Source organism: Orcinus orca, chromosome 11 (genome assembly GCF_937001465.1).
Source record: "Orcinus orca chromosome 11, mOrcOrc1.1, whole genome shotgun sequence".
Lineage (NCBI taxonomy): Eukaryota > Metazoa > Chordata > Mammalia > Artiodactyla > Delphinidae > Orcinus > Orcinus orca.
In genome coordinates, this window is record NC_064569.1 from 20,431,894 (window position 1) to 20,456,616 (window position 24,723).

The 24,723-nt window shown below is 40.1% G+C and overlaps 1 protein-coding gene across 3 annotated transcripts in view; it reads right to left on the reverse strand.

Moving 5' to 3' along the window:
- The window catches only part of KRAS (KRAS proto-oncogene, GTPase), a 38,754-nt gene extending 17,971 nt beyond the window's left edge, over positions 1-20,783 (reverse strand). Inside the window, exons 1-2 of one of the 3 annotated variants that reach the window (XM_033430225.2) lie at positions 20,606-20,783; positions 16,636-16,757 (exon numbers count right to left, since the gene is read on the reverse strand). In XM_033430225.2, the coding sequence (XP_033286116.1) occupies positions 16,636-16,746 (111 nt within the window). In that variant the 5' untranslated portion in view covers positions 16,747-16,757; positions 20,606-20,783. The remainder of the gene's footprint in view (positions 1-16,635; positions 16,758-20,605) is intronic. The other 2 variants (XM_004270908.4, XM_033430226.2) reach the window with 2 other exon arrangements.
- Positions 20,784-24,723: the final 3,940 nt, after the last annotated feature.

Sequence of the window (24,723 nt, forward strand, 5' to 3'; positions counted from 1 at the left end):
TACCTAGAATAGGTAAAGTCACCGAGACAAAAAATAAAATAGCGGTTACCTGGGGCTGAGGAGAGGGGAGTTGGAGAATTGTTGTTTAATGGACACAGAGTTTCAGTTTGGGATGATGAAAAAGTTCTGGAAACAGACAGAGCTAATGGTTGTCCAATATTGTGAACTTACTTAATGCCACTAAACTGTACACTTAAAAATGGCAATGATAGGGCTTCCCTGGTGGCGCAGTGGCTGGGAGTCCGCCTGCCGATGCAGGGGACATGGGTTCGTGCCCCAGTCCGGGAAGATCCCACATGCCGTGGAGCGGCTGGGCCCGTGAGCCATGGCCACTGAGCCTGCGCATCCAGAGCCTGTGCTCCGCAACGGGAGAGGCCACAACAGTGAGAGGCCCGCGTACCGCAAAAAAAAAAAAAAGGCAATGATAAATTTTATGTGTATCTTACCACAGTTTAAAAAAAGGTTTTGTTTTTTTTTAAAAAAGGTGTTACACAGAGATTCAACAATGCAAGTGCATAGATTAATAACAAAAAGACCCAAATTCTCTGTAAAGGAAAATAATTTTTACAAAATGGGATAGCTCTACCAACTCCTATTATTCTGGATGATTTAGGTGGCAAGAAAAATCAAGCAACTTACGAAAGTGTCATGCATCTATTTTATTTATAGTCAAAGGAATACATAAGAGAATGGTCAATACGGAGAATTTTAGTGCCCTTATTTAATCCATTTCTGCAGTCCTAGGAACAATATTTAACAGCCAGATAGATACTATGATAATGCTAAAGAGAATGATTGTTCTGTCTGCAAATTCTGTGAGACCTCTAGTAAAAAGAGAGGGAGTGGTTGAAGGAGAGAGAAAGAGATGGATATCTTAGAGACCATGCAACTCCAAGATGGTGTAAAGGAAAGAAGGTAGGTGACATAACTGAATCTTGAAATGAAAATCTTATTTTCCTCTGACTTTTGATTAATACTCACGCCTAAAAGATTTCACATACTGTCTGCCAAAATAGGCTTCAAAAAATAAGGAAAAGGGCTGGTGCAAGGTGAAGTCATGGAGTCAGAGGCAGGGCTAATAATGGGTATAAAGTATAAGCCCAAGGACACTGTTTCTTATTGTTCCACCCTTAGTTCATGAATTACTTCACAGACCAATCTATCATTAAAAAAATGGTCATGGAAAATCATGTTTTTGGAAAAGTGTTTGAAAACTGTTCACAGCATAAGGAGAATACAAAGATACACATGTAGCATGATCCCAATAAAATATCTCTGCACATACAAGATATAAATGTATCTTGTATGTACATATTAAAAAACTTGTGGTGGTATGTACATCAAAATGTTAACAAAGGGTATGTCTCTGATGGAGATAATTAATCTAAGAAATAATTGAGCTCTTGCTTACCGTTTTTTGTGGTAATAGATATTATTTTAAATGTATTTCTTTCTTTGCCTTTTAATTTTAAAAAGTGTGAAAGATTACCATATTAGAATGATCTCATGCTTATCGTTTAAAGTAAACTGTATTTTCCAAATTTTCTATAATAAAAACCAATTATTTCAACAGTCAGAAAAAAAAGGATGGATATTTAATTTTCTAAACAAGAAGCTCTTGACTAAAGATTTGAACATTTGGTTGACATTTTATTTTAGCCTAATTCCTTTAATTAACTATTGATCCTTGAAAGAACTCCTGTATATTATAAATTGAAAACCATTGTTTTTGGAGTAGAATGAAAGAGCAGGAATTGAGAGCAAAGTACAGTTTCTTGGAGTCAGTCCATTCATTACCCAGGTGTGGCTACGGCACATGTGAAACAGACGAAAGACTTTTCCTCACCTACTGCTGTCACCTCTCATTCTTCACTTACCAGTACTAGCTGAAGTTAACCTTATGGTTAATGGTTTCTTTAATCTTTAAAATTTTCTATCAACAATGAAATTAAAGACTAGCTTCTGGAGCCACACAAATCTATACCTAAGGTGTGGCTGGAGGATTACGCACATGTGCCCACAGGTATCGCCTCTAAGATGTATACCTCAGTGAACTCCCATTTAAAAACTTTTCAAACACTTTGGGTTTCAAAAGTATACACTGTGAAATATTAGTAGTTTCTGCATGCATTTCATAGCATGTTCCCATGATGAACACTCCATCAAAGGGACTGAAAACTGGGAAAGAAGTCCCTAGTCATTCCTATTAACTTTTCCCTTCTAAACCCCAAAGATATTGAAAGCAAAATTCTGAGTCACATTCTGTTATTGAAAAAACGTAATCTACAAGGTGCCTATAAACAATGAGGAAGAATATGCTGATTACAAATAACAAGTTTAGGTTAAAAATTCAGTATTTCCCAAGTTAATTTTATTTATTTATTTATTTGCATTTCTTTTTTTTTTTTTAAATAAATTTACTTATTTTATTTATTTATTGTTGGCTGTACTGGGTCTCTGTTGCTGTGCACAGGCTTTCTCTAGTTATGGCGAGCAGGGGCTGCTCTTCGTTGTGGTGCACGCACTTCTCATTGCAGTGGCTTCTCTTGTTGTGGAGCACGGGCTCTAGGTGCACGGGCTTCAGTAGCTGTGGCTCACGGGCTTCAGTAGCTGTGGCTCACGGGCTCTAGAGCACAGGCTCAGTAGTTGTGGCGCACGGGCTTAATTGCTCCATGGCATGTGGGATCTTCCCGGACCAGGGCTCGAACCCATGTCCCCCGCATTGGCAGGCAGATTCTTAACCATTGCGCCACCAGGGAAGCCCCCAATTTTAACTACAGTCATCCTTAGAAGCATAATTAGTCACTGAGCTATATAAAAAGGCAGTGCAACTTGATAAAAACTTAAGAACAAAAGTGTTAAATGGTGAGATCTGATCTGAAAAGAAATGACAGGTTTTAAGACAAAGCAGACAGCAAGCACAACAAAAATGATATGTAAGTACTAAAGATTTTGTTTAGCCAGAAGAAAAAAAGTATACGGAAGTAGAAAAAAATGTATGCATCAATGCAGAATCTTTCCCAACATGAGAGCCTAAATAAGGGTACAGCAAACTGTGGCCCACAGGCCAAATCCTGCCCACCTGTTTTTGTATGGTCTATGAGCCAAGAACAGTTTTTAAATGGTTGTTTAAAAAACAACAACAACAAAGATTATGTGACAAAGACCCAAGTGACCCTTTACATTTTGCCAACCCCTGCTCTAAGCTAATACCTTACCACAAATCTAAAGTACTCTCAACATATATTATTCCTTTTATATTTAAAAAAAAATCATCACTGAGAAAGTACAGGTTATCAAAGCCTAACCAGTTTAAAACCACATAAATTCCACAGTGAAACTAGTTAAAGACAGCAAGAAAAGAATCAAGACTTTACATTTTTAATTAGTATTATTTCCAGCCTTTCAAACAGAATACACTTTTAGATCAGATACATAGGTTACTAACATCCTTTGGAAACTAGGATAAAAGAAAGCCACTTAAAAACTAACTCAACATAATAAAATATTAAATGAAGGAAAGTTATTCCATAGATTTCCCCTTACTCCCAACTAAAGTACTATTTTAATTTACTGAAGTAGTAGGAAAAAAAAAAACCAAAACTTTTCTAGGGCTTCCCTGGTGGCGCAGTGGTTGAGAGTCCGCCTGCCGATGCAGGGAACACGGGTTCGTGCCCCTGTCCGGGAAGATCCACATGCCGCGGAGCCACGGCCGCTGAGCCTGCGCGTCCGGAGCCTGTGCTCCGCAACGGGAGAGGCCACAGCAGTGAGAGGCCCGCGTACCGCAAAAAAAAAAAACTTTTCTAAATGAAATACACTATGCTGGCAAAAGTTAAACATAGAAGTCAAGCATTTCTGGTGATACAGTAACAGGTACAATCCTTTTGGAAAGCAAGTACATTACTTATCAAGAGCCATGGCAATGTTCATAGCCTTTGACACAGTAATGCCACTTCTGGTAAGAGATGCTAAGAAACTATGGTTTATTTTTTTAAAACGATAGCTAAAATGGAGATATACTTAACATGGCATCCTAAATCATCATACCATAAAAAAAAATTACATAGGCGCTTAATACCCACAATCTTATGCCGTTTATCTATTTTCAAAACATACTCCAAATCCAAGCACTCACCACCATCACCCTAGTCCAATGTGACTGTCTCATGCAATCTCCTGCAACTGCTTCCTAGTCTGTTCTCCACATAGCAGCTGGTGATCCTATTATAATTTGTAACTATGTATTTATGTGTAATTGTTCAAGTCTATACCCCCTACTTGGCTTTAAACTCCATGATGGTAGGGCTCACATCTGTTTTGCTCACCACTATGCACCCTGTGTGTCAGTCTTAAACACAGCAGGTAATCAGTACTGTCTGTTAAAGAAATGAATAAACCCATTCAATGTAAATATATGCAGACACTGTAAAAATAAACACAAGTGTAAGATATTATAAATTATATTAAAACGATGAAGCTGTAAATTTTAAATTATACATTAAGAGTATTTTAATAAATGTATCCAAGCAAGTTGTATATAATATTAAAAATTTTAATTACTATTAATGTCAAAATATAAACAAAATATATAGAGATTTTTAAACATTTTGGGGAGGGAAGAGAATAAGCTTACAGAAAACACGGAGGCCTTTAACTGTATTAAGTTTTATATCTTGAAAAAGAAAAAAGGATCTAAAGCAAATGTGGCAGAATGTTAAGATAGGGAAAACCTGGTTTGGGGCGCACATGACGCTTATGGTATCACTTTTCCATACGGCATTAAGGGTGTACCCATTCCATCACCACTCACTCAACAACAGGTTTCATATTTTTATTTTTGTTAGACCAAAAATCCTATTGTTTTAATACCTATTTCTTTGAGGACTAGTAATGTTACATAGTTTTTCTTTTTCATATTTATTCCCATTACCTGTGTCCTTTGCCCATTTGGAATTTTTGTCTTTTTTGTACTGGCTTAATTTTTTAAGTGTTTTCCAATTTATTAACATGCCTTCAAGTGTTGTTTTATGTACAGAAACTCATCTGCAGACCCAATGGAGGACTTCGAAAGTTAAGACTATATCTTTCGAGAATGAGATACACTCACTGACCAGGACATCATTTTGTCATTTTTCTATTATAATTAACAGTAACCAAGTTACTCAGTATGTTCATATGTCAACATATTCAATTTAGTTTTCCAACTCAGGCAGTTAAAGTTAATCCTGTCATGGGAAGACATAGTATAGTAAAACAAACAGACAAAAAACTAAAGAAATTAGGACCTTTTACTAAAAGTAACCATATTACTATTAATAGTAATTATGACACAGCCAACATTTACTGAGCCCTTATTTATATGCTGGATATTGTGATAAGCATATTACAAGCCTTATCCTATTTAATATCCATCTTCATGCTGCTGATTCCATCAGATGCTCTTGTAAATATGAACAGGACTGCTGGAAATGTCAGCTGAAGTATTATTTGAGGATTTACTTTTGAAATGTTTGTAAGATTTTCTTAATGTGTTATTGTAAGTATTTTTTATGTACTGCTAAATAACACCTATAGGAAAAAACTTACTTTTACCCTCTTAATGCTCAAATATTTTGTTACTCTTCTAAAAGATTATTTGAATCTATCACAGAATGATGTGTTACACTATTGGTTACAAACCATCAAAAGTTGTTGTACACAGCTAGTTCTCAAAGACAGCTAAAAACATGTACAATAGCCCAGTATGTCAGAATTATAATAGGGAAGAAACAAGGAATTGGGGATATATAAGCACAGGCTTATTTGTTAGTTCATTCCCACCTACCTACTCTATTCTCCCTTGCATCACAGGAACACTTAGTAAAAATCTTCTGGATGTCATATACTGTGCCAGGCATTATAGTTTCTAACCTCAAAGAGCTAGGTCTGGTGGAAGAGATATGAATGTAAACAAGTAATTTAAACACAATGAAATAAATGCAACACCTTATGGAGAACAAAGTACAATGGTGACAAACAGGAGAAGACATCAACTTTGCTTGTATGAATTAAGAAAGACAGGAGGGCCACTCCAGGCAGGAAGGAGCAAAGAGAATGCACAAAACCAGGAAACAGCATGTTGAATACATGGAACCAAGAAGTTCAACACAATTTTAGCTTAGAGGGATTATAGGTAAGTAGAACTGAAACTGCACCATCAAGCAGAGGCCAGCTTATGGAGGGTCTAATATGCCATCTTAAGAAGTTCTGAACTTCATCTTATACTAAATCACTAAAAGATTTTTAAGTAGGAGGGACGATCAGATCAACAATGTCCACTGTTAGCATTATTATGACAAATGAGACCAGACTGGAGGCTGGCAGATGAGTTTAGGAAACTTTTACAAGAAATTACAGAACCTGGCCCTGGTGGCAACAGTGGTTAAGAACCTGCCTGCCAATGCAGGGGACATGGGTTCGAGCCCTGGTCCAGGAAGATCCCACATGCCTCGGAGCCACTAAGCCCGTGCGCCACAACTACTGAGCCTGCGCTCTAAAGCCCACGAGCCACAACTACTGAAGCCCACGGGCCTAGAGCCTGTGCTCCACAACAAGAGAAGCCACCACAATGAGAAGTCCGCGCACTGCAACAAAGAGCAGCGCCCGCTCGCCGAAAGTAGAGAAAGCCCATGCACAGCAAGGAAGATCCCACGCAGCCAAAAATAAAAGAAATGACAGAACCTGAACTAAGGCAGCAAAAGCAGTAAGATGGAGAAGATTAAACAGTTTTGAGAAATACTTAACGGGTAAAACTGACAGAACAACCCTCATACATCACTTACAGCAATGTTTACAGCAGCATCATTCAAAATGGCCAAAAAGAGGAAACAATCCAAATGCCCATCAACTGATGAATACATAAACAAATATCCATGCAAGAGAGTATTATTCAGCCATAAAAAGGAATGAAGTATTTAAACATGTGACAACATAGATGAACCTTGAAAATATTATCCTACATGAAAGAAGCCAGACACAAAAGGCCACATATTGTATGATTTCAATTACATGAAATATTCAGAACAGGCAAATCCACAGAGACAGAAAGTAGATTAATGGTTGCCAGGGGCTGGCAGAAGGGATTGGGGAGTGACTGCTAATTGGTATGGGGTGATAAAAATGTGACAGAATTAGATGGGGTGATGGTTGCATAACTTTGTGAATATACTAAAACCTAACTGTACACTTTAGAGGATGAATTTTATGTTATGTGAATTATATCTCAATTTTTTTAAAATGGCAGAGCTTATTGTTTAGAGATGGGAACATAATGGGAAGGGGACAGGAAAATGAGTTCAATTTGGGGCATGTTGAATTCCGTATGTTCGTGGGTTGCTCTGGTGCTATGACCTGCAGGCAGCTTTGATATATAGGGCTGATGCTCAGGGCTGAAATCTAGGCTAAAGATACACTCCTGAATCTTCAATCTATGTCACCTGCAGAACCCCACTTACTTGCGGTGTGAGTATGGGCAAACTACTTAACCTCTAGTCTACTCTAAGCTATTGTTTCTTTTGCTGTAAAAGTGGGTAAATAATAATGAAGAGGACTTTGTATACAGGTTAGGATTAAAGACCAGGAAAAAGTGCTCTAAAAAGTTAACTGTGTTATTTCATATTTTACATTGTACATGCTATTACAGGCCCAAAGGGTAGGGGGCAGGCCACTGGCTACTAGGAACTGTATAGCAACAGCAGTATCTTGCCCTTATAAGAATCACTGGACATCTACATTTGTACTACTTTTTCCAAAACCACTCACTGTATTTCAAAATAAATATAATGGAGCTGGACAAGCTCCAGGGAAAAAGAGTAAAACTCTGAGGTTTATGAAGGATTTCTGTACTGATTAGGGAGTAAGGGTGTTAAAAGAGCTTGACACCTTCTGTCTCATGACGGAATTTTTGGTTAAGACATTCATTAGAAGTAAGGATAAAGAAAACAAAGACTTCTTTACTAAATAATGGACATCTGAAATTATAAGAATGTTGAATCTTAGCTTAGGACTAGAGAGAATAAAATGTGTACTATGTCCAAGAGATAAAATCTGAATAAACTCAAAGAAAATTTGCATAACAGATTTTGAAAATAAGGATATTATAAGCCTACATCTGTAACCTGTTGAAGTCATGTGGCATTCTCCCATAAATTATCACTTGATGCCAAGGTCAGAATGTGAGGCTGGATCAATCATGGATCCAATCTTAATAATTACAGATGTCAATATAATTTTCATATTTTGAATTATTGTATCTCTCAGCTGTTCTTTAATTGGCCTAATACCAATTCCTTTAACTGTACCTCTTTATCTGTAATACATCTGTATTATCCAATTTGTTGAGGTTTTAAAAAGGGGGGAAAAAAAGGGGGGGGGGAAGAAAGTAAATATGAAGTAATCTGATGGTATCTAATACTCTAGTGACTTCTCTCCCTCAAAAATTAGGATTTATTTTTCCCTCTCAAACAGTATATGCTCATTTTTTAAAAAACAAAAACACTACAGGGCTTCTCTGGTGGCGCAGTGGTTGAGAGTCCGCCTGCCGATGCAGGGGACGCGGGTTCGTGCCCCGGTCCGGGAAGATCCCACATGCCGCAGAGCGGCTGGGCCCGTGAGTCATGGCCGCTGAGCCTGCGCGTCCAGAGCCTGTGCTCCGCAACGGGAGAGGCCACAACAGTGAGAGGCCCGTGTACCGAAAAACAAACAAACAAAAAAACACTACAGAGTTTGGCATACGTCCTACCATATTTTAGTACATATTCACATTGTTTTTAAATAAACAGACTCATACTCTACACAAAGTGCTACGATACAGCTTCTCTTACATAATGGACAGTTTTTCAATGTCAGTACATATAGATCTACCTAATCCTTTCTGAAAACTGTATAATATAATTTGTACAAAGATACCATAACTTACCTCACCTATTCCCTACTGGTAGATGTGTAGATTATTTGCACTTTTAAAAATTATAAACAACACTGCAATAACACTCCTGGGTATACATCTTCAACACTTATCCAACTGAATCTTTCAGATAAATTTCTGTAAGTGGAATCAATTGGTCAAAGAACATGTAGTTTCCATTCTGATAAATACTGCCAAACTGATGACCTCCAGAAAGTTTATAAGAATGTATACTCTCACTACAGCATAAAGAGTACACATTTTCCATGCCTTTCCAAGCCTGTTATCATTTTAATCTTAGCCAACGTGAAAATAAAAGATGTTATTTATTGTTTGAACTTGCATTTCTACATTAATGAAGTATCTTTTAATATGTTTCGACAGCACTTTTTGTGTGAGTGTGGATAGGTTGGCTATTTATATGCCTTTTTTTTCCTATTTGGATGTTTGCTTTTTTCTAATTCAAATACAAGAGAGCTTCCTGATTGACAGATGATGCAAGTAGTTTTCCCAGGTTTCCATTTGTCTTGGATTTTTGTTAAAGGTGTTTTCGTCTTTATGTAGCTAAACAGCTCAATCTTTTCCCAAATGGTTTAAGAATACTTTGAGGGCTTCCCTGGTGGCGCAGTGGTTGAGAGTCCGCCTGCCAATGCAGGGTACACGGGTTCGTGCCCCGGTCTGGGAAGATCCCACATGCCGCGGAGCAGCTGGGCCCGTGAGCCACAGCCGCTGAGCCTGCGCGTCCAGAGCCTGTGCTCCACAACGGGAGAGGCGACAACAGTGAGAGGCCCGCGTACCGCAAAAAAAAAGAGAATACTTTGAAAATGAAAAGGATTCCTACTTTTCTCTCAATGGAGAAAAATATTTAATCCCAATTCCACAAATAAAAAAGCTAACCTAATGTTAAATTATTCAATCTGTGTTGATTGACATTATCATTTTTATTTCAATAGCTGTCTAATGTTTAACATTAAAACTTACACAAGGTAGAACCAGTGTACTCATCATGGGAGAAAGAAGACATGGAGGAAGAATGAACTCATGATTTTTAAATAAAATCTGCTGCTTAGCTCTGTCTGTTGAAAAGGGTCTAGAAGCAGTGACACTCCAGTAGCGACACCACCTAACATCCAGGACTTAATTTCTAAATATCATTCCCTAGTAAAAGGAATTAGGGCTCTCTGGACAAATGGCTGAATCCAGGGTAGGGACAGGGAAAGAACAAAGGGAACCTGGAATACACTGTGCCAGAAAGTAAGAAAGAGCTCAAAAACTGATGGGGATGTGTCAAAAGATACAGAGGCCAGCTTGAAAGGGATTCCACTGGCCAAATCAAAAATATATTTGAGCACCAAAATCAATAATGACAAGAATAGACTTTAACACATCAGATGAAAAAAGAATCCATGAGTCTGTACGGATACAAATAAGACAAACCAAATAAATAAGGAGAGGGAAGAGAAAAGAGAGAAACCTTACTTATGGTAGATGTCAAATAATAAATGTAGAAATAATGACAGAGTTAGATTACCTACCACTTTGCAGTCACTATGGTGGTAGTTTGTTCTGGTTAGAATTATCAGTGGCTACTACATCCCACTGGGTGCAAATATGTTGGAGAACAGGATATTTATAGTCTCAAAGTATCTCCCCACAGAGTACACATTAATTATAAAAGAACTAAAGATACCTTTACAGAGAGACAACTGATAGATATGACCTTAACCAAATAACCAATGTTAACATAACATCATCAATAATGGGACAAGCCAGCATCTTGTGCCTCCTGATGTGATACACCAAGGAGGGTATAACATCACTTACATAGTATTTCTACCAAAAATGTTTAATCCAAATCTGACCAGGAGGAAACAATCAGACAAAACTAAAGGAGAGGACATTCTACAAAACAACTGGCCTGAATTCTTCAAAAAGTGCCACTGTGACGAATGACTAAGAAAAGCTGAGAAACTGTTCTAGATTTTGAGACATGACACATGATTTTTGATCCTGGGATCAGGAAAAAAAAAAAAAAAAGAATTGCTGAGAGCACATTCTGGGAACTGATAAAATTTGAACATGGACTATATGTTAGATAAAACATTGTATCAATGTTGAATTTCCTAAATTTTGTTACTGCGTTGTAGTTATACAATGAATTATTCTTATTGTTAGAAGAGGGTCAGCAAACTTGTTCCGTAAAAAACAGACAGTACTTGGTCTCTGTTGCAGCCACTCAGCTCTGCCACTGTAGTGCAAAAGCAGCCATAGACAACATGTAAACACTCAAGCACAGCTGTGCCCCAATAAAACTTAACAGAAACAGACACAGGCTGTATTTGGCCAGACCCCTGTGTTTAGAGGTAAAGGGTCCTAACATGCACAACTTATTCTAAAAAAGTGCAGCAAAAATAAATAATATGTATTCAAGTATGTGTGTGTACATACACAGGCACACACACATAAAGTAACTATGTCTAGTTTAAAGGTTAAGAGGTATTCACTGTACTATTTTTCACTACTTTTCCATAGGCTTGAAATTTTCAAAATAGAAAGTTCAAAAATTACCTAAGGTAAGCAATATAGCCCTACTTAATCCTCTCAAATATTTTGTTTTTACTACCCATTTCTAATTTTATTACATTAAGATCACAATAATATAACTGTTCCATAAACCTAGGCACTATGAGATACTATAGTTAAGAGATATAAGAAATCTATCGCCCTCCTAAAGCATAAAGCCTCTAAATTAAGTTATATATAATTAGGATCACTGTCTAGAAACACTGCTCTCCATATACATCTAAGACTAATAACCTCCATGAAGGCAGTGATGCAGTTCCTTTTGCTCCTCAGTGTATCTCTAGACCGTAGGAAGGCTGCATGGTTCAGAGTAGGCACTAATAACATTTATGGAATTAAGAAATTAGTTGCATTGCTTAAACCAGACTCTTAAGAGACGCCAAACGATAAAGGATAAAGTTTTCTTTTCCTTTAATTTATTTCCATTGCCAACTTTCATTTGCATGTTTTTAAAGCTTTGTATTTATAAAAACCCAAGTTAAAATAAAATGTGTCCAATAATTTTCAACATTCAGGGCTCAATAAATAGTTATTATTAAGTAAATACTTATTCTTAAATTGACCTAAATACAGTGCCTGAATTTTGTGTTAGTTTATTCTAAAAATCAGGCGTTCTCAACTATTCTACAGTCCTATAAAAATTTACAAAATGTGAACTTTCACAATTTGCCACTTTCGAATAGGCCCTTCCTAACACCCCATGTAAAACATCACTAAGTTCTGAACTCTGTAAGGTACCTCCTGCGTACCTGAAAAGAAATTCACAGAGCCACAGTGCCCCTTCTCATTCCCTCAGACAAAGTGACCTCAAGCAGTGCTAACAAGGGCACCACCCTATTTTCTCCTACATTGCCACATTTCCTTTCTTAGTCAAAAATATTCACCCATATATTTAATTAGTTAGGTCTAACTGGTCCACACAGTAATCTTAATAACATTGGCAAAGTAAAACTGTTACTTTAGATTTTTTTTGACACTTTAGATTGTTAAAACATTAGTTATACAAAATAAGTCTTTTAAATAAAATTTATACAGTTATAAATTGATTATACCCACAGTTTAAAAAGAAAAAATATCCAAACTTAGGATTTCATTTTTTATTATAAAAGCGAATAAGTTGACCAGTAGAGGGCACTCACTTGAAAGGGGGGAGAAGAGTGGCCACAGTCTTGAAGAGAAATGGATGTACAAAATTGCTGTGTTGTACCTTGTTTTAAAAACAGAATGTTTTAACAGAACACTAGTGTAAGCTAATATAACACATTGTTAGTTTAGAAAATGTAAGGTTTAAATCTATATTATGTTTAAAAATCTAACATAAACGATATTCAGGGACTTGAGCCTCACAATTTATAGGACGTTTAAAGCTATATGTAACGCATAGTTTTGGGGTCTCAACCTCAGCACTGCTGACATTCTGGACCACGTGATTATTTTCTGGGGGGCCCTCCTGTGCACTGCAGGAGGAGTAACAGAACCCCAGCCTCTGCCCACTACAGAGGCCAGTAGCAGCCCCCTCTTCAAGCTGTGACAGCCAAAAACATCTCCAGATTTAGCCAAATGTCCCGAGGGGCAAAGTCACCACCTATTCCTTGTTAATAACTACTGATACATATGTTAAAAAACAAAACCAAAGAAACAGAAAAATAACAGCTTACAATATTAAACAGAGCTTTTCTTACACCACTCTTCAATACTGGTTTCGTATTACAAATTTTCTCTCTATAATTTAAATACCTTAATCAGCAATTCCATAATTAACGAGGAAAAAATTTTTAAAAGAGAAACTGATACATCTTGGTGAATAAACACTCCTCGGCTCAGAGCACTAAAGATGGAACAAATCAATCCAATTATGACTCCCTTCTTTCTTACTGACTAGAAAACTGTTTCATCAAAGAAAGGCATAATACTTGGACTGAATTAGAAATGTCACATTAACAGAAGCATACAGATGTCAATGAATTGGAGACTGGGAAAAAATACTTCTTTCTATGTCTATTTTTATATTGTATCCAGTAGATACTTGTTAGATATTTGCTAACTGACCAACTGACAGTTCTGATCTCTACTTCCATTTTTCTGCTTCCACCAAATTTTACCTTAGAAAACACATTTCAGAGAACATGTTTTTATAATGACATGATCTCCAAACTATAAAAACATATACTATTTCTAGCCTGGTACTGTGTTTGGGGACTGAGTTTTTAATAATCCTGCACCACTAACAAGGTATTTCGTTCTCTCTTGGAACTCTTCAGTGGGCTTCATAAAAGATAAAGGTAAAATCTTTTCAGAACAGAAGTAAAGGTGATCATCATGTGCAAATATAAAAATGCTCCATCTACGTGTCATACCTAATTCTATATCATATCTCTGCTATTAAGATGCCATTAGATAGTAGGCTAAGTTCAAATTTTGATATATTAATAATCTGAATCAGCCTCCAACACTAAATATTTTTAGCTTGAAGGCTAATTTTTCATTTTTAAAAAGCTATACAAGGGTGCAGTGGAAATTCCACTTAACTTGGTCTCAGAAAACTTAAAATTCCACCACTTGCTAGCTTAAGTATCCTTATGCAAGTTACAACCTCTCAGAGACCATTTTTATTGATAAAATGAAAGAAACAATGACCACCTTCCTTACCTGGCTCACAGTTTTGGGTTGGCCAAAAAGTTCACTCGGGTTTTTCCATAACATGAAAAACTCGAACGAACTTTTTGGTCGACCCAATATAAATCTCTGAAAATTCTAAACCACTAGAAAATATGTATTAGTTAATTAAAATTTTTTCCTAAACTTCTGTCCATTTGTTTAATGCAGAAAAACTGATGAGAACTCCAAATGTGCAAAGTCTATGACCTCTCTTATTTTCTCTGACCTACACTGTTCACCTACCAGAAACTTAACAGCAGTAGTGATACCCACTACCCTTCAACTTTTTACAAAATCGCCATGTCAGTATTTTTGTTTAACCACTTATGAAAATAAACTACTAAATTCTCTTGCTTTTCTTCTAGTTGAACTACACCAAGAATTCAATGTGTCAGTTCCCTCAGAGACTCACTGTAACTTGGGAGATAAGAGACAATCTCTGATAACCATTTCCCAGGTGGCTACACTAGTGACGGAATGTCAGTTTCAAAGTTCACAGGTAATCAATGCTTCCCTGGGTCAAGTTTCTGGTTTGGCAGAAATCATAATCAGAGTTAATGGGTCTGAGTTTATAAACTTTTTTTTACCTTCCCCCAAAATAAAGGATTGACTTTTAGTTTTATTTCTTTAAAATTTATATTGCACTTTAACAATTTTGACCAAAAGATTTCCTAACCTTTTTTTTTAATCACATTCTTATACATCATTCTTGACCTCTGATAGGAAACAGTGTGTAATGGAATTCTTCAGATTTTCAGAAAAGATGGAGGGCACTTCTGCTAAAATCAAAATCATATTCCAGAATCCCAGGAAAACTGCCATGCTTAACTTAAATTCTGTTAAAATGTCCTTTTACTTCCAATTTAAATGGTGGAGTATGACGAGTAACCTTGGCTTCAGAAATAGGTGAACTATTTAATCCTCCTCAAAGTAAAAAATAAACAAAACCATTAGCATTGAATTGACTTGCCAAGAGGAAATACAGAGAGACTATTACATAGGTGGTCCACTTCAGTTAGATTCTTCCCTTTTACTAATGCAAATTATTAAACTTGGAAGCCAAATGAAAGCTGCTTCTATGTTTAAATCAGATCTTTGTAAATAAGGGTTATTTCTTCATTTTTTTCCCTCCAGTACCAGAAATATTTGACATTTCCTTATGAACATTTCCTTGTCAATCCTCAAAGTTCTACACTGCATAAACATCTTCCCAAGGCCAACAATGCTCTCAGAACCTACCTAAGTGCAGTCAAGGTGTTTTTTTAAGACATTACACAGCACAATACCTTAACAGGGCATTTTTGACCTATTCTAGACCCTACAGCTTGGGACTCAGAGAAAGTTATGGGAAATTTTTCAGAGCTGATTAAAAAAACTGGTATATCAGATCTAGAAAAAAGCTAAGGGATTAGGATCGCTTACCCTGGGGTAAAGAAGTCTAAGAAATAATCTAATAACATAAATCTATTTCAAAGATGAGCTGATATTATGTTAAACTTCACAGGAAGATTCAGACTGTGCATGAAATATGCTAATAATTACATTCTGGAAATTAGTTAACAAGGACAGTTGTGTGCCATTCCCTCCTGCAGGTCTTTGGGATTAAATAAATCCTTATCTGCTTGAGATCATCTGAGTATAGTGCTGCCAGAAGGCAGTGGGAAACATACTACGTGACCTCTCAAGGTCTCTGCTAGGCCTTTATTCTATCATTTTGCTGTTGGCCATTCCTTTGGTACATTTTTATGAAACTGAAAAAGTCTGAAAATTATTCATTAATCAATTTGTAATAAAAAACAATTCTAACATTGTCTTGAATAAATTGAAAAAGGGCTGTAAAGCAAAGGTAAAGACTGGTGATGGTACTCTTACATATCACCTGATATACATATACATAAACGCAAAGAATGAGCTTTCTAAAATGCATCAGGTAGTTGTAGGTTCTCCACTACTTCAATGTGAAGAGAAAACATGAAAATACTACTAATTCAGTGTTTTTAATTCAATCATCAAATGATTACACTTCACCAGTATAAATCAACTCTATATGTGACATCAAAATACCAAAAAAAATACCAAAACCCCATAAAAATAGGCACATTAAAAAAAAAAAAAAAGACTGTTAGATATGTCTCATCTTACAGATAAGATGTAAATTCACATTTTCACCCTGTGAGAAAACTCTAAAATACACTTCCAATCCAAATGCACATACACTAACACGGAGTGAACGTCACAGATAGTATTATTGCCCTGAGAGAAAACAGGCTGGTGTCTCATATATCAGAGTAATGCCTTGAAATCCAAGTACATTTTAGATAACTTAATAAAAGTATTATCAGTATAACTACCTTGTGATGAGTAGTCACAGAAAATGATCAGAAAAACCTTTTTTTGTACCCAAAGGATGGGCCTGCACAAATCAATATGCATATGAAAACAAGATTTACCTCTATCGTAGGATCATATTCATCCACAAAGTGATTCTGAATTAGCTGTATCGTCAAGGCACTCTTGCCTACGCCACCAGCTCCAACTACCACAAGTTTATATTCAGTCATTTTCAGCAGGCCTTATGACAAAAATGGAAATGTGACTCAATTAGAACGTGTGCCACACGTGAGGTTAATATAACCCAAACACTCTTATCAATACCTCTTAACACAAGTTCACCTTTACATGGAACATTATTTCAAAATACCTCACAAAATTCAATGACAAAACTCCGGATGACTACAGATGTGTATTGGTAATGAATTGTACTTCGTTGACAAACTCCTCCATCAGCATTTGAGAAAAACTCATTCGGAGTACATAGTTCTTTTACCTTGGATTCAGGTGGCTCCATCTCAAGAGCCCGTCTGCTCTTCGACAGCAGGTAATGGCTCTCGAAGGAGCAGGCCATGACTTCACTCAGTACAAGTGTCAAGCACACTGCTCTATACCCTGAGGACACACCCCCACAAAACTTGCTGACAGCTATCGCCACAGTATTCCTCATCGACTCAGGCCCCTAAGAGTTACAGTGGATATGCCAGAGTGCCTCTGTTGGGGCCAACAGCTACAGAAAACTTTTAAAAAGCATCATCATAGTAGTTCTCCTGGACAGTTAGCAAGAATCAGATGGGGGTGGGGGGAGGACTGTCAAATAAAGCTGGACAGTACACTGGGAAAATAAAAACTGAGATGCCAAAGCAGATAAGGACGATACCTGGTAACATTTTAATCTGTACATTATCTGCTGGGGAAAATAACGGTGTAAAAACTAAGAGAACTTTGAGAATTTTTAACTAACTATTCAGTACAGATGATGTGATCATCAATCACAATCTATAATGCTGTATCAGTGCTGAAAAAGAGCACTTTGCACAAGAAAAATATAATTATATAATATTTAAAGACAAGCACACTTTTAATGAGAATTTTTAAAAGATGTATTTCTCAGTAATCCACATGACTTTTATTCTCTGCTTCTCATACATCATCTCCCAACAGTAGCAATAAATATCGACAACTTGTAAGGTTAACGGAGCCAAGACAGAAAATAATTTTTTAGTCAGCTGTTTCAAACTTTCTGAAATGAAAATGAATTTATTTACTTTAATCTCCTTTCCCTCAATAACTACATGATATTACTACAAATAAGTAGTGAACTGAAGAAAGAATGGCAGTCAATGAACAATAATTTATTACAGGGTAAGTAGCTCAAAATTAATGAATGTACAGATATTGTATATAAACACTATATACATGCAGCATCCTATTTACCGAAGACCAAGAATTATCCCAATAGGCACCTCACCACCCGACCCCCCAAAAAGTAATATGTTTTTCCAAGTGATAACATACTAACTACCTCTTCACGCTATTCCTGAACCTACTCACAGAGAGCAGACAGGCCAGACAACTGTCGTATCACAGTTCCTCCCTGGCCTGCTCTGCGGCACCTAGCCTTGTCTAGGGCCACCACAAACATGTATCACATCCTGTTTGCTCCCCCTTTTCATTCCTAATATTGACCACAGCAAATGGGATAGGTGAGGATAATCTCACCAAAATGTATCCTCTAGTTCCCTGCCCAGCCCACCCCTCCAATAAAATTTGGATAGCCCAGAACAGTAGCTCTCAAAATGTGTTCCAGGAACCCATTAGGGTTCCTAAGACTTTGGGAGAGGGCCCAAGAGGTCAAAAACTGGTTTCACGATAATGCTATGATGTGATTTACCCTTTCCACTCTTATTCGCTCACAAGTGTACAGTAGAAATTTCCAGATGTGTGATAATAGATTGAATACAGAAGCAGATGTGAGGATCCAGCTGTCTACTAAACCATATAATTAGAGATTTGCAAAAGTGCAAAACAATGCCACTCTTCTCACAATTTTTGTGTTTGTTCTGGAAAAGTTACTTTTCATTAAAAATTCTACTTCCGTTACCAAGTAATGGGCTTATTATTTCTTTTTTCAATGAATTAATATTTTTTTAATTCTCAATTTTAATTTCTATTGTGCTAAATATTGACACACTCCAAATTGGGATCTTCAATAACTTTTAAGAGTGTAAAGGGGTCCAGATCCTTATGACCAGTAAGTTTGCTAGTCTAAGAGAGACTGTGGACAAATACTGGATTAGAGCTTAGTTGCACATACATGTGTGAATTCTGAAAGACACACACCTTCTGGTCTACTTCTTTACAATGGTTATTTCTGAAAAAAATCTTTGACTTGGATTTCAAAAATCAAGTAACATTTAAACCCACTAGAGAGAACTGGGTTCCCAAAGAAGATCAATAGGCCAGAAGGAGCCCCCTCACCCAAAGCTACAAAAGCTACAAAAGCTAGCAAGCGGTGTAACTGGGAACAGGACAGTCTGTTCAGGAAAAGAATTTTCACTTTGTCATAAAACAAAATGAATTATCATTTCATCTACTACCTCTTAAAACCAAGAATGCCTGTGGATGGATACAGTCTAAAGTAAACAGTATTGTTATCAACCATATTTGTCATCTCTAGTCTATTACACGCCCGAGTCAGCATTTTGGACCTTAGTCACCTAAGAATGACATCACTCACAAGGTTGATTCTGAGATGATTATGAACAGACTTTTTTCCCTTTGTGATTTCTTTTTGAATGATTTTTTCCATTACAAATGTAACATGTATATTGTGTAAAAAATTAGAAAATACCTTTCTGTTCTTAACCCCTTATTTTGGTGGATATCAAGATTTAAGAAGGCTACTTGAAGACTTCAACTACAACATGCACATGCCTAAGAGTATTTCAGGCAGTTGGCTGGCAGATTGCTACAATTAACTCCTCTGGTAGGTCAGTTAAAAAAAAAAATTGTGTGACAGCCGTTTAGGAGTACGGTAATAACTCCTGGGATGGGGGTCAAATATGTACGCATAAGGGTAATACAGGAGAGATGGTGGAAAAGACAACAACAGGCAAATTAAACTTCAAATACAATTCTAGCTATTGCTGTCTACACTCAACTAGCAAGGAAAAAGCCCTGCTTCTGCTCTGCGGGTTTGCTGCGTGTGTTTTAACTTGACAAAGCAAAACAGACCTTCTGGGATTAACTTTTTCTTTTTTACTAAGTACAGGCTTTATGTTGTAGGGTGTTGGCCACCTGTTCTTCCACCACCATCTCTACCTCCACCTCCTCCTTTGTGGCCACAGCAATGTCACAGCCCATACATGGGGGAGGGGAGCAGTCAGGAACTCGGCTGCAGATGCATTTTTTTCCAAACACAATAACCTCAAACAGTGGTCTCTAAGCACTTTCCTCTGCGCTTCCAAAACGCGACCTCCCCTATTACTCATATATCCCCCTACACACTGAAAAAAGGACCACAAGCCGTCCAGTCCGCGCTCGAGGGAGAAGTTTATACCCTCGTCCTAGAGATGCGAGATGCAGCACAGAAGGCAGTAACCGAGGCAGCCGGGTGCTGGGAAGGGAGGAAGAGGTGCGGGAGCGAAGGGAGAGACAGGGAGAGGGAAGGACGGCGAGGGGGATGGGAGGCTGGAGCGCAGCGGGAGTAACCTCCACCGCACCCGACCGCCCCGAGGGGCGGCCCGCCCGGCCCGCGAGTTTCACCCCGGCCGCCTCCAGCCGCGACTCTCGGGGAGGAGGAAGGAAGGGGTTCCCCGTCCAGGAAGCAGCACCAGCGGCGGCCGCCTCCAGCCTCACCCTCCTCAGCCCCGCACCGCCCATTCCTCATTCCCCGCGTCGCCGCGTCCCCGCGTCTACCCCGGCAGACCCCCCCCCACCCCGTCCGCCCGCCCGGGCCCCGCGCCCGCGCCCCCTCCCCGCTCCTCCGGGGACCCCCAATTCATTCACTCGTCGCCGGCCCCACCCGGCGCCGGAGAGGAGGGTCGGGACCCCGGTAGGGGCCAGGAGGGGTGGTCCGCTCCGTACCTCTCTCCCGCACCTGGGAGCCGCCGAGCCTCTGGCCCCCGCCGCCGCCTTCAGTGCCTGCGCCGCGCTCTCTCCCCGTCCGAAATGGCGGGGGCCGGGAGTACTGGCCGAGCCGCCGCCGCCACCGCCGCCGCCGCCGCCGCCGCCGCCGCCGCCACCGCCGCCGCTGTGCCTCCGCCGCCGCGGCCGCCGCCTAGGGAAATCGAGCTCCGAGAGCACCGATGAGTTCGGGGCCGGGCGGCCGCAGAGGGCAGTGCTATCGATGCGCTCGGTGCTCGATTCCTCTCCAGAAGAGAGTGCGGGGAGGGAGCGGCTGAGGGCGGTGTGGGAAGAGGGAAGAGCGAGCCTGCGAGCGCTGCCGGGGAGAGGGAGGGGGCCGGGCCCGGCCGTGGAGGGGGCGGACCAGGTCGGCGGAGGAGGGGCGGGGGCCGGGCCGGCGGAGGAAGCAGTCGGCCGGGGCGGTGGAGGGCTGGGGGCGCACGGCCGGCGAAGGTGGGGCGGTTCTGGGCGGTGCCTCGGCGCGCGCGGGTGGGCGGGAGGGGGCAGCGGCGGACCCACGCGGGACCCGCCCCCAGGCTTCATCTGCAGCGCCCAGCTCATAGTCGCAGGTTCGGACCCGGGACGCCGCACGCTGCGCTCCGCGCACCCAGGAGACGCCACAGGCACCCCACCGCCCCTCTCGGGTCCACACGGTGGAGCTGCGAAGATCCCGCCACCCCTGGGGTCGGCCTACACTTGGGCACATTCATTTACTATCATTTACTGCAAGTAAATAAACATGCAGTCACCCAAAGTGGGAGGCGACCTGGGTGATTTACGGAGAGACCTGGCCGCCAGTTCCCCGACCCGGGGCTTTCTGAGCACGCCTTGGTGAATACCATTCTCCACACTCTGGGGCTGGGAACCTAGCCCCAGGCCCAGACAAACGCGACAAAGCCTTTCATCACTAATTAAGGGGGAGGGGGTCTGTTGTTTTTCGTTGTTGTTTTTATGGATATTTCGAAGCCATCAAGGGTCACTCAAAACGACGACCTCAAATGTACCTATTGCCCCTGACAGCACAAGTAGGCGACAGACTATTTTTAAATAGAAGTGCCCTTAATAGTCTAGACCTGAGGAGAATCATTCAAACATTAATTAGAAGACAGATTAATCACTTAACGTTCAGGGAGTTAACACATTAAACAATGGAACCATTAAAACTGCTAGCATGCCCAGAGCCTGCGTTGATAAACTATCTAGCAAGGTTTGGGGGAGTTTTCTTCTAAAGATTGAGGCCTGGCAGACCAGCGCCTATACCTAATAGGACCACCCATCTGAGTCTCTACTTGCAGTTCTGTCCCTCTACTCCGCCTCATAGAACAGGAAGAATAACACAGTTATGTTAAATCCCAACTAGTAAGTCTGTTAACCTAGGCCTGACACCAACTGTCCCCTTTTCTTCCTACCCCTTATGTGGGCTGTACTCTGCAAGGCTGAGTCCTGCCTCCCCCTTCTGGCCCTTGGTACCAGGTGGAAGAGGCAGAAGAGAGGAGGTGGAAACAGGGAAGGGAAAAGAATATACCTGCTCTAGTTCAGGTAGATGCTAAACGTTTTGCACATATCATCTTATTTAATCATCACAACAACCTCATGAAGTCCGATGCTTTTCTCTAGTTTACACAAGAGGAAACAAATTTAGAGAGGTTAGAAATGGGGCCCAAGTTCACACAGCTGAAAGGAAGTATCCTTCATGTCAGATCGCGTTTGCTCCTCTGCTTCCCACTCAGAGGGGCTCCCATCCTGCTGAATATAAAAGAATGCATCTTCTCCAGGTTCTCCATGGGCTTAAATTGTTTGACACCCCTGCCTCCTTTCCTCTCTGAGCTCTTACCCAATAGTCCACCTTCCTCACTTCCAGACTTACATGCTGGTTCCTGGCTGTTCCTTGAAAATGCAGGCAGGCTTCTGCAGGGAATTTGCACGTGCTACTTCTGTATATGGAACACACTGTATATCCACAAAGCTTCCTTTGACACTTACTTATAAATCGTTGTTCAAATGTCTTCTTCTAATGAGTTTCCCAAAAGATCATCTGATATTGCATCTCTCCCTCCTCCAAAATCCTCTCTCTCTTCCTGGTTTTTTTTTTGTTGTTTTTTTTGCGGTACGCGGGCCTCTCACTGTTGTGGCCTCTCCCATTGCAGAGCACAGGCTCCGGACACACAGGCTTAGCGGCCATGGCTCACGGGCCCAGCCGCTCCGCGGCATTTGGGATCTTCCCGGACCGTGTCCCCTGCAACGGCAGGCGGACTCTCAACCACTGCGCCACCAGGGAAGCCCCCTCTCTTCCTGTTTTTCTCCAGAGCACTTATCACCTTCTAATATACCATATAGCTTACTTATTTTGTTTTCTTGTCTCTTTCCCGTCAGAATATAAGCTCCATAAGGGCAGGGATTTTTGTCTGTTTACTTACTGCTACAAACACAATAGGCACTCAGTAAATGTATGGAATGTTGAATGAGTGAAGTTATGTACCCTGCTTCAGAACTGTGTGAATCTAAATCCTTCCTTAGACACAATGCCTTAAAGTCTCTGTAATCTCTCTGTTCACCTTCTTACAAAATCTGCCTTTAAACTCACCCACATCACTTTCTGATAAACCACACCCTAGGGAGTCTAGAAAAGTCTGCACATAATGGACACAGTTTTTGTTAAGTGAATGAATTTGCACTTATGTGTACGTTGCTTTGTAGTCACTCTTCAATGTAAATCACAGATTTATTTTGTCCAACTTCAAGTACATGATAAGCTCTTGTTTTCTCTGACAGCTGCTAATACAATGTTCTCCCTGTAGCTGGTGCTCCATAAATCTTAAAAGGACTGTAATATAGAAGAGGGAAAAGCTTCATATAGCACTTTTATGCTGAGTGTGAAAATTCTGGCATTAGCAGAGACCTAATCGTCCACGTGTCTCAGTTATCATCTGGGTTCAGGATTGCCAAAACAGACCTGTATCCCACTCTCTGTTCTGTGCACTCTACACCCCTGCCTCACCTCACACACTTTCTCTCTTCTTCCTTTTCTCACCTACAGTAATGGATACACATGCAGGACAAGCCTTTCCACCATTTGGTCCCGAGCGCTCTCTCAGAGCAAGCATCCTTCTCCCCCACACTCTTTCCTTGACCCAGGGCTTAGAGCAGTGGGTCTCAAGAGAAAGCACTTCATGAATCACCAGGCATACTTACAAAAATGCAAGTTCCTAGGCCCCTGATCCAGATATTCCATTCAGTTGGTCTAAGGTGAACTGGAAATCTTCATTTTTAACCAGGTGATCCTAAGGTGGTGGTTGGCAGTCTGGACATTGAGAAACTCTGATCTAGTTACTCAGATTCCTCTCTCCTTGGCAGCTGCACTTTCTGCTAGCTTTGGGGATTTCTATTCCTCAAGCCCAGTGGCTGCATTGAATAGCCTTGCTGGCTCTCCCTTTCTTTGCCCTCCTCAAGGACAAGTGCACAGGCCGGCACGGTGATCGCAATGGGAAAAGAGAGAGGGAATAACAAAAAATATAAACTTGGGGCTTCCAGACTTGCTCTAAGATGTAACTGAAGTTTCTACCCTCTACTGTTATACTCTTCTGGGAAGGCAGCCACGTATACACATGCACACACACACATCCTTTTGATCTTGCTTAATGAAGATCATACTACCCTTTTCTTCACGGGATACCCTGTGATATAATCAAAGCCAAAACAACAGGAATACCCTTGTGTTAATTGGGCTTTTATGAGATATAAAATGCCAGGACATGTTCAGAACACTGCAAATGCTGAGGGTTTATTTAAAGGAAGTTAGGAAACTTTAGAAAACTGTATCCTATCATCAGCCAGAACTCCTGTCCATTCCGGGAATCCACTGCAGTTCCTGTGATCCAACAACAGGCTCCAGTGCCTTGGTCAGCCCCTCATTAACAAGCATCCGTTGCCTATACTCTAGTAACTTTGCCATTCTCCCGAGAATCAGCGCCCCCCTGCTTCTTTCTCGTACAGTCTCCGCTTCTACTGCTACCTCTGCTTCTAGTGACCACTCGCTGTGAGTTGCCTTTAAAACATCCCAAGAGAGAGGATCTGAATGC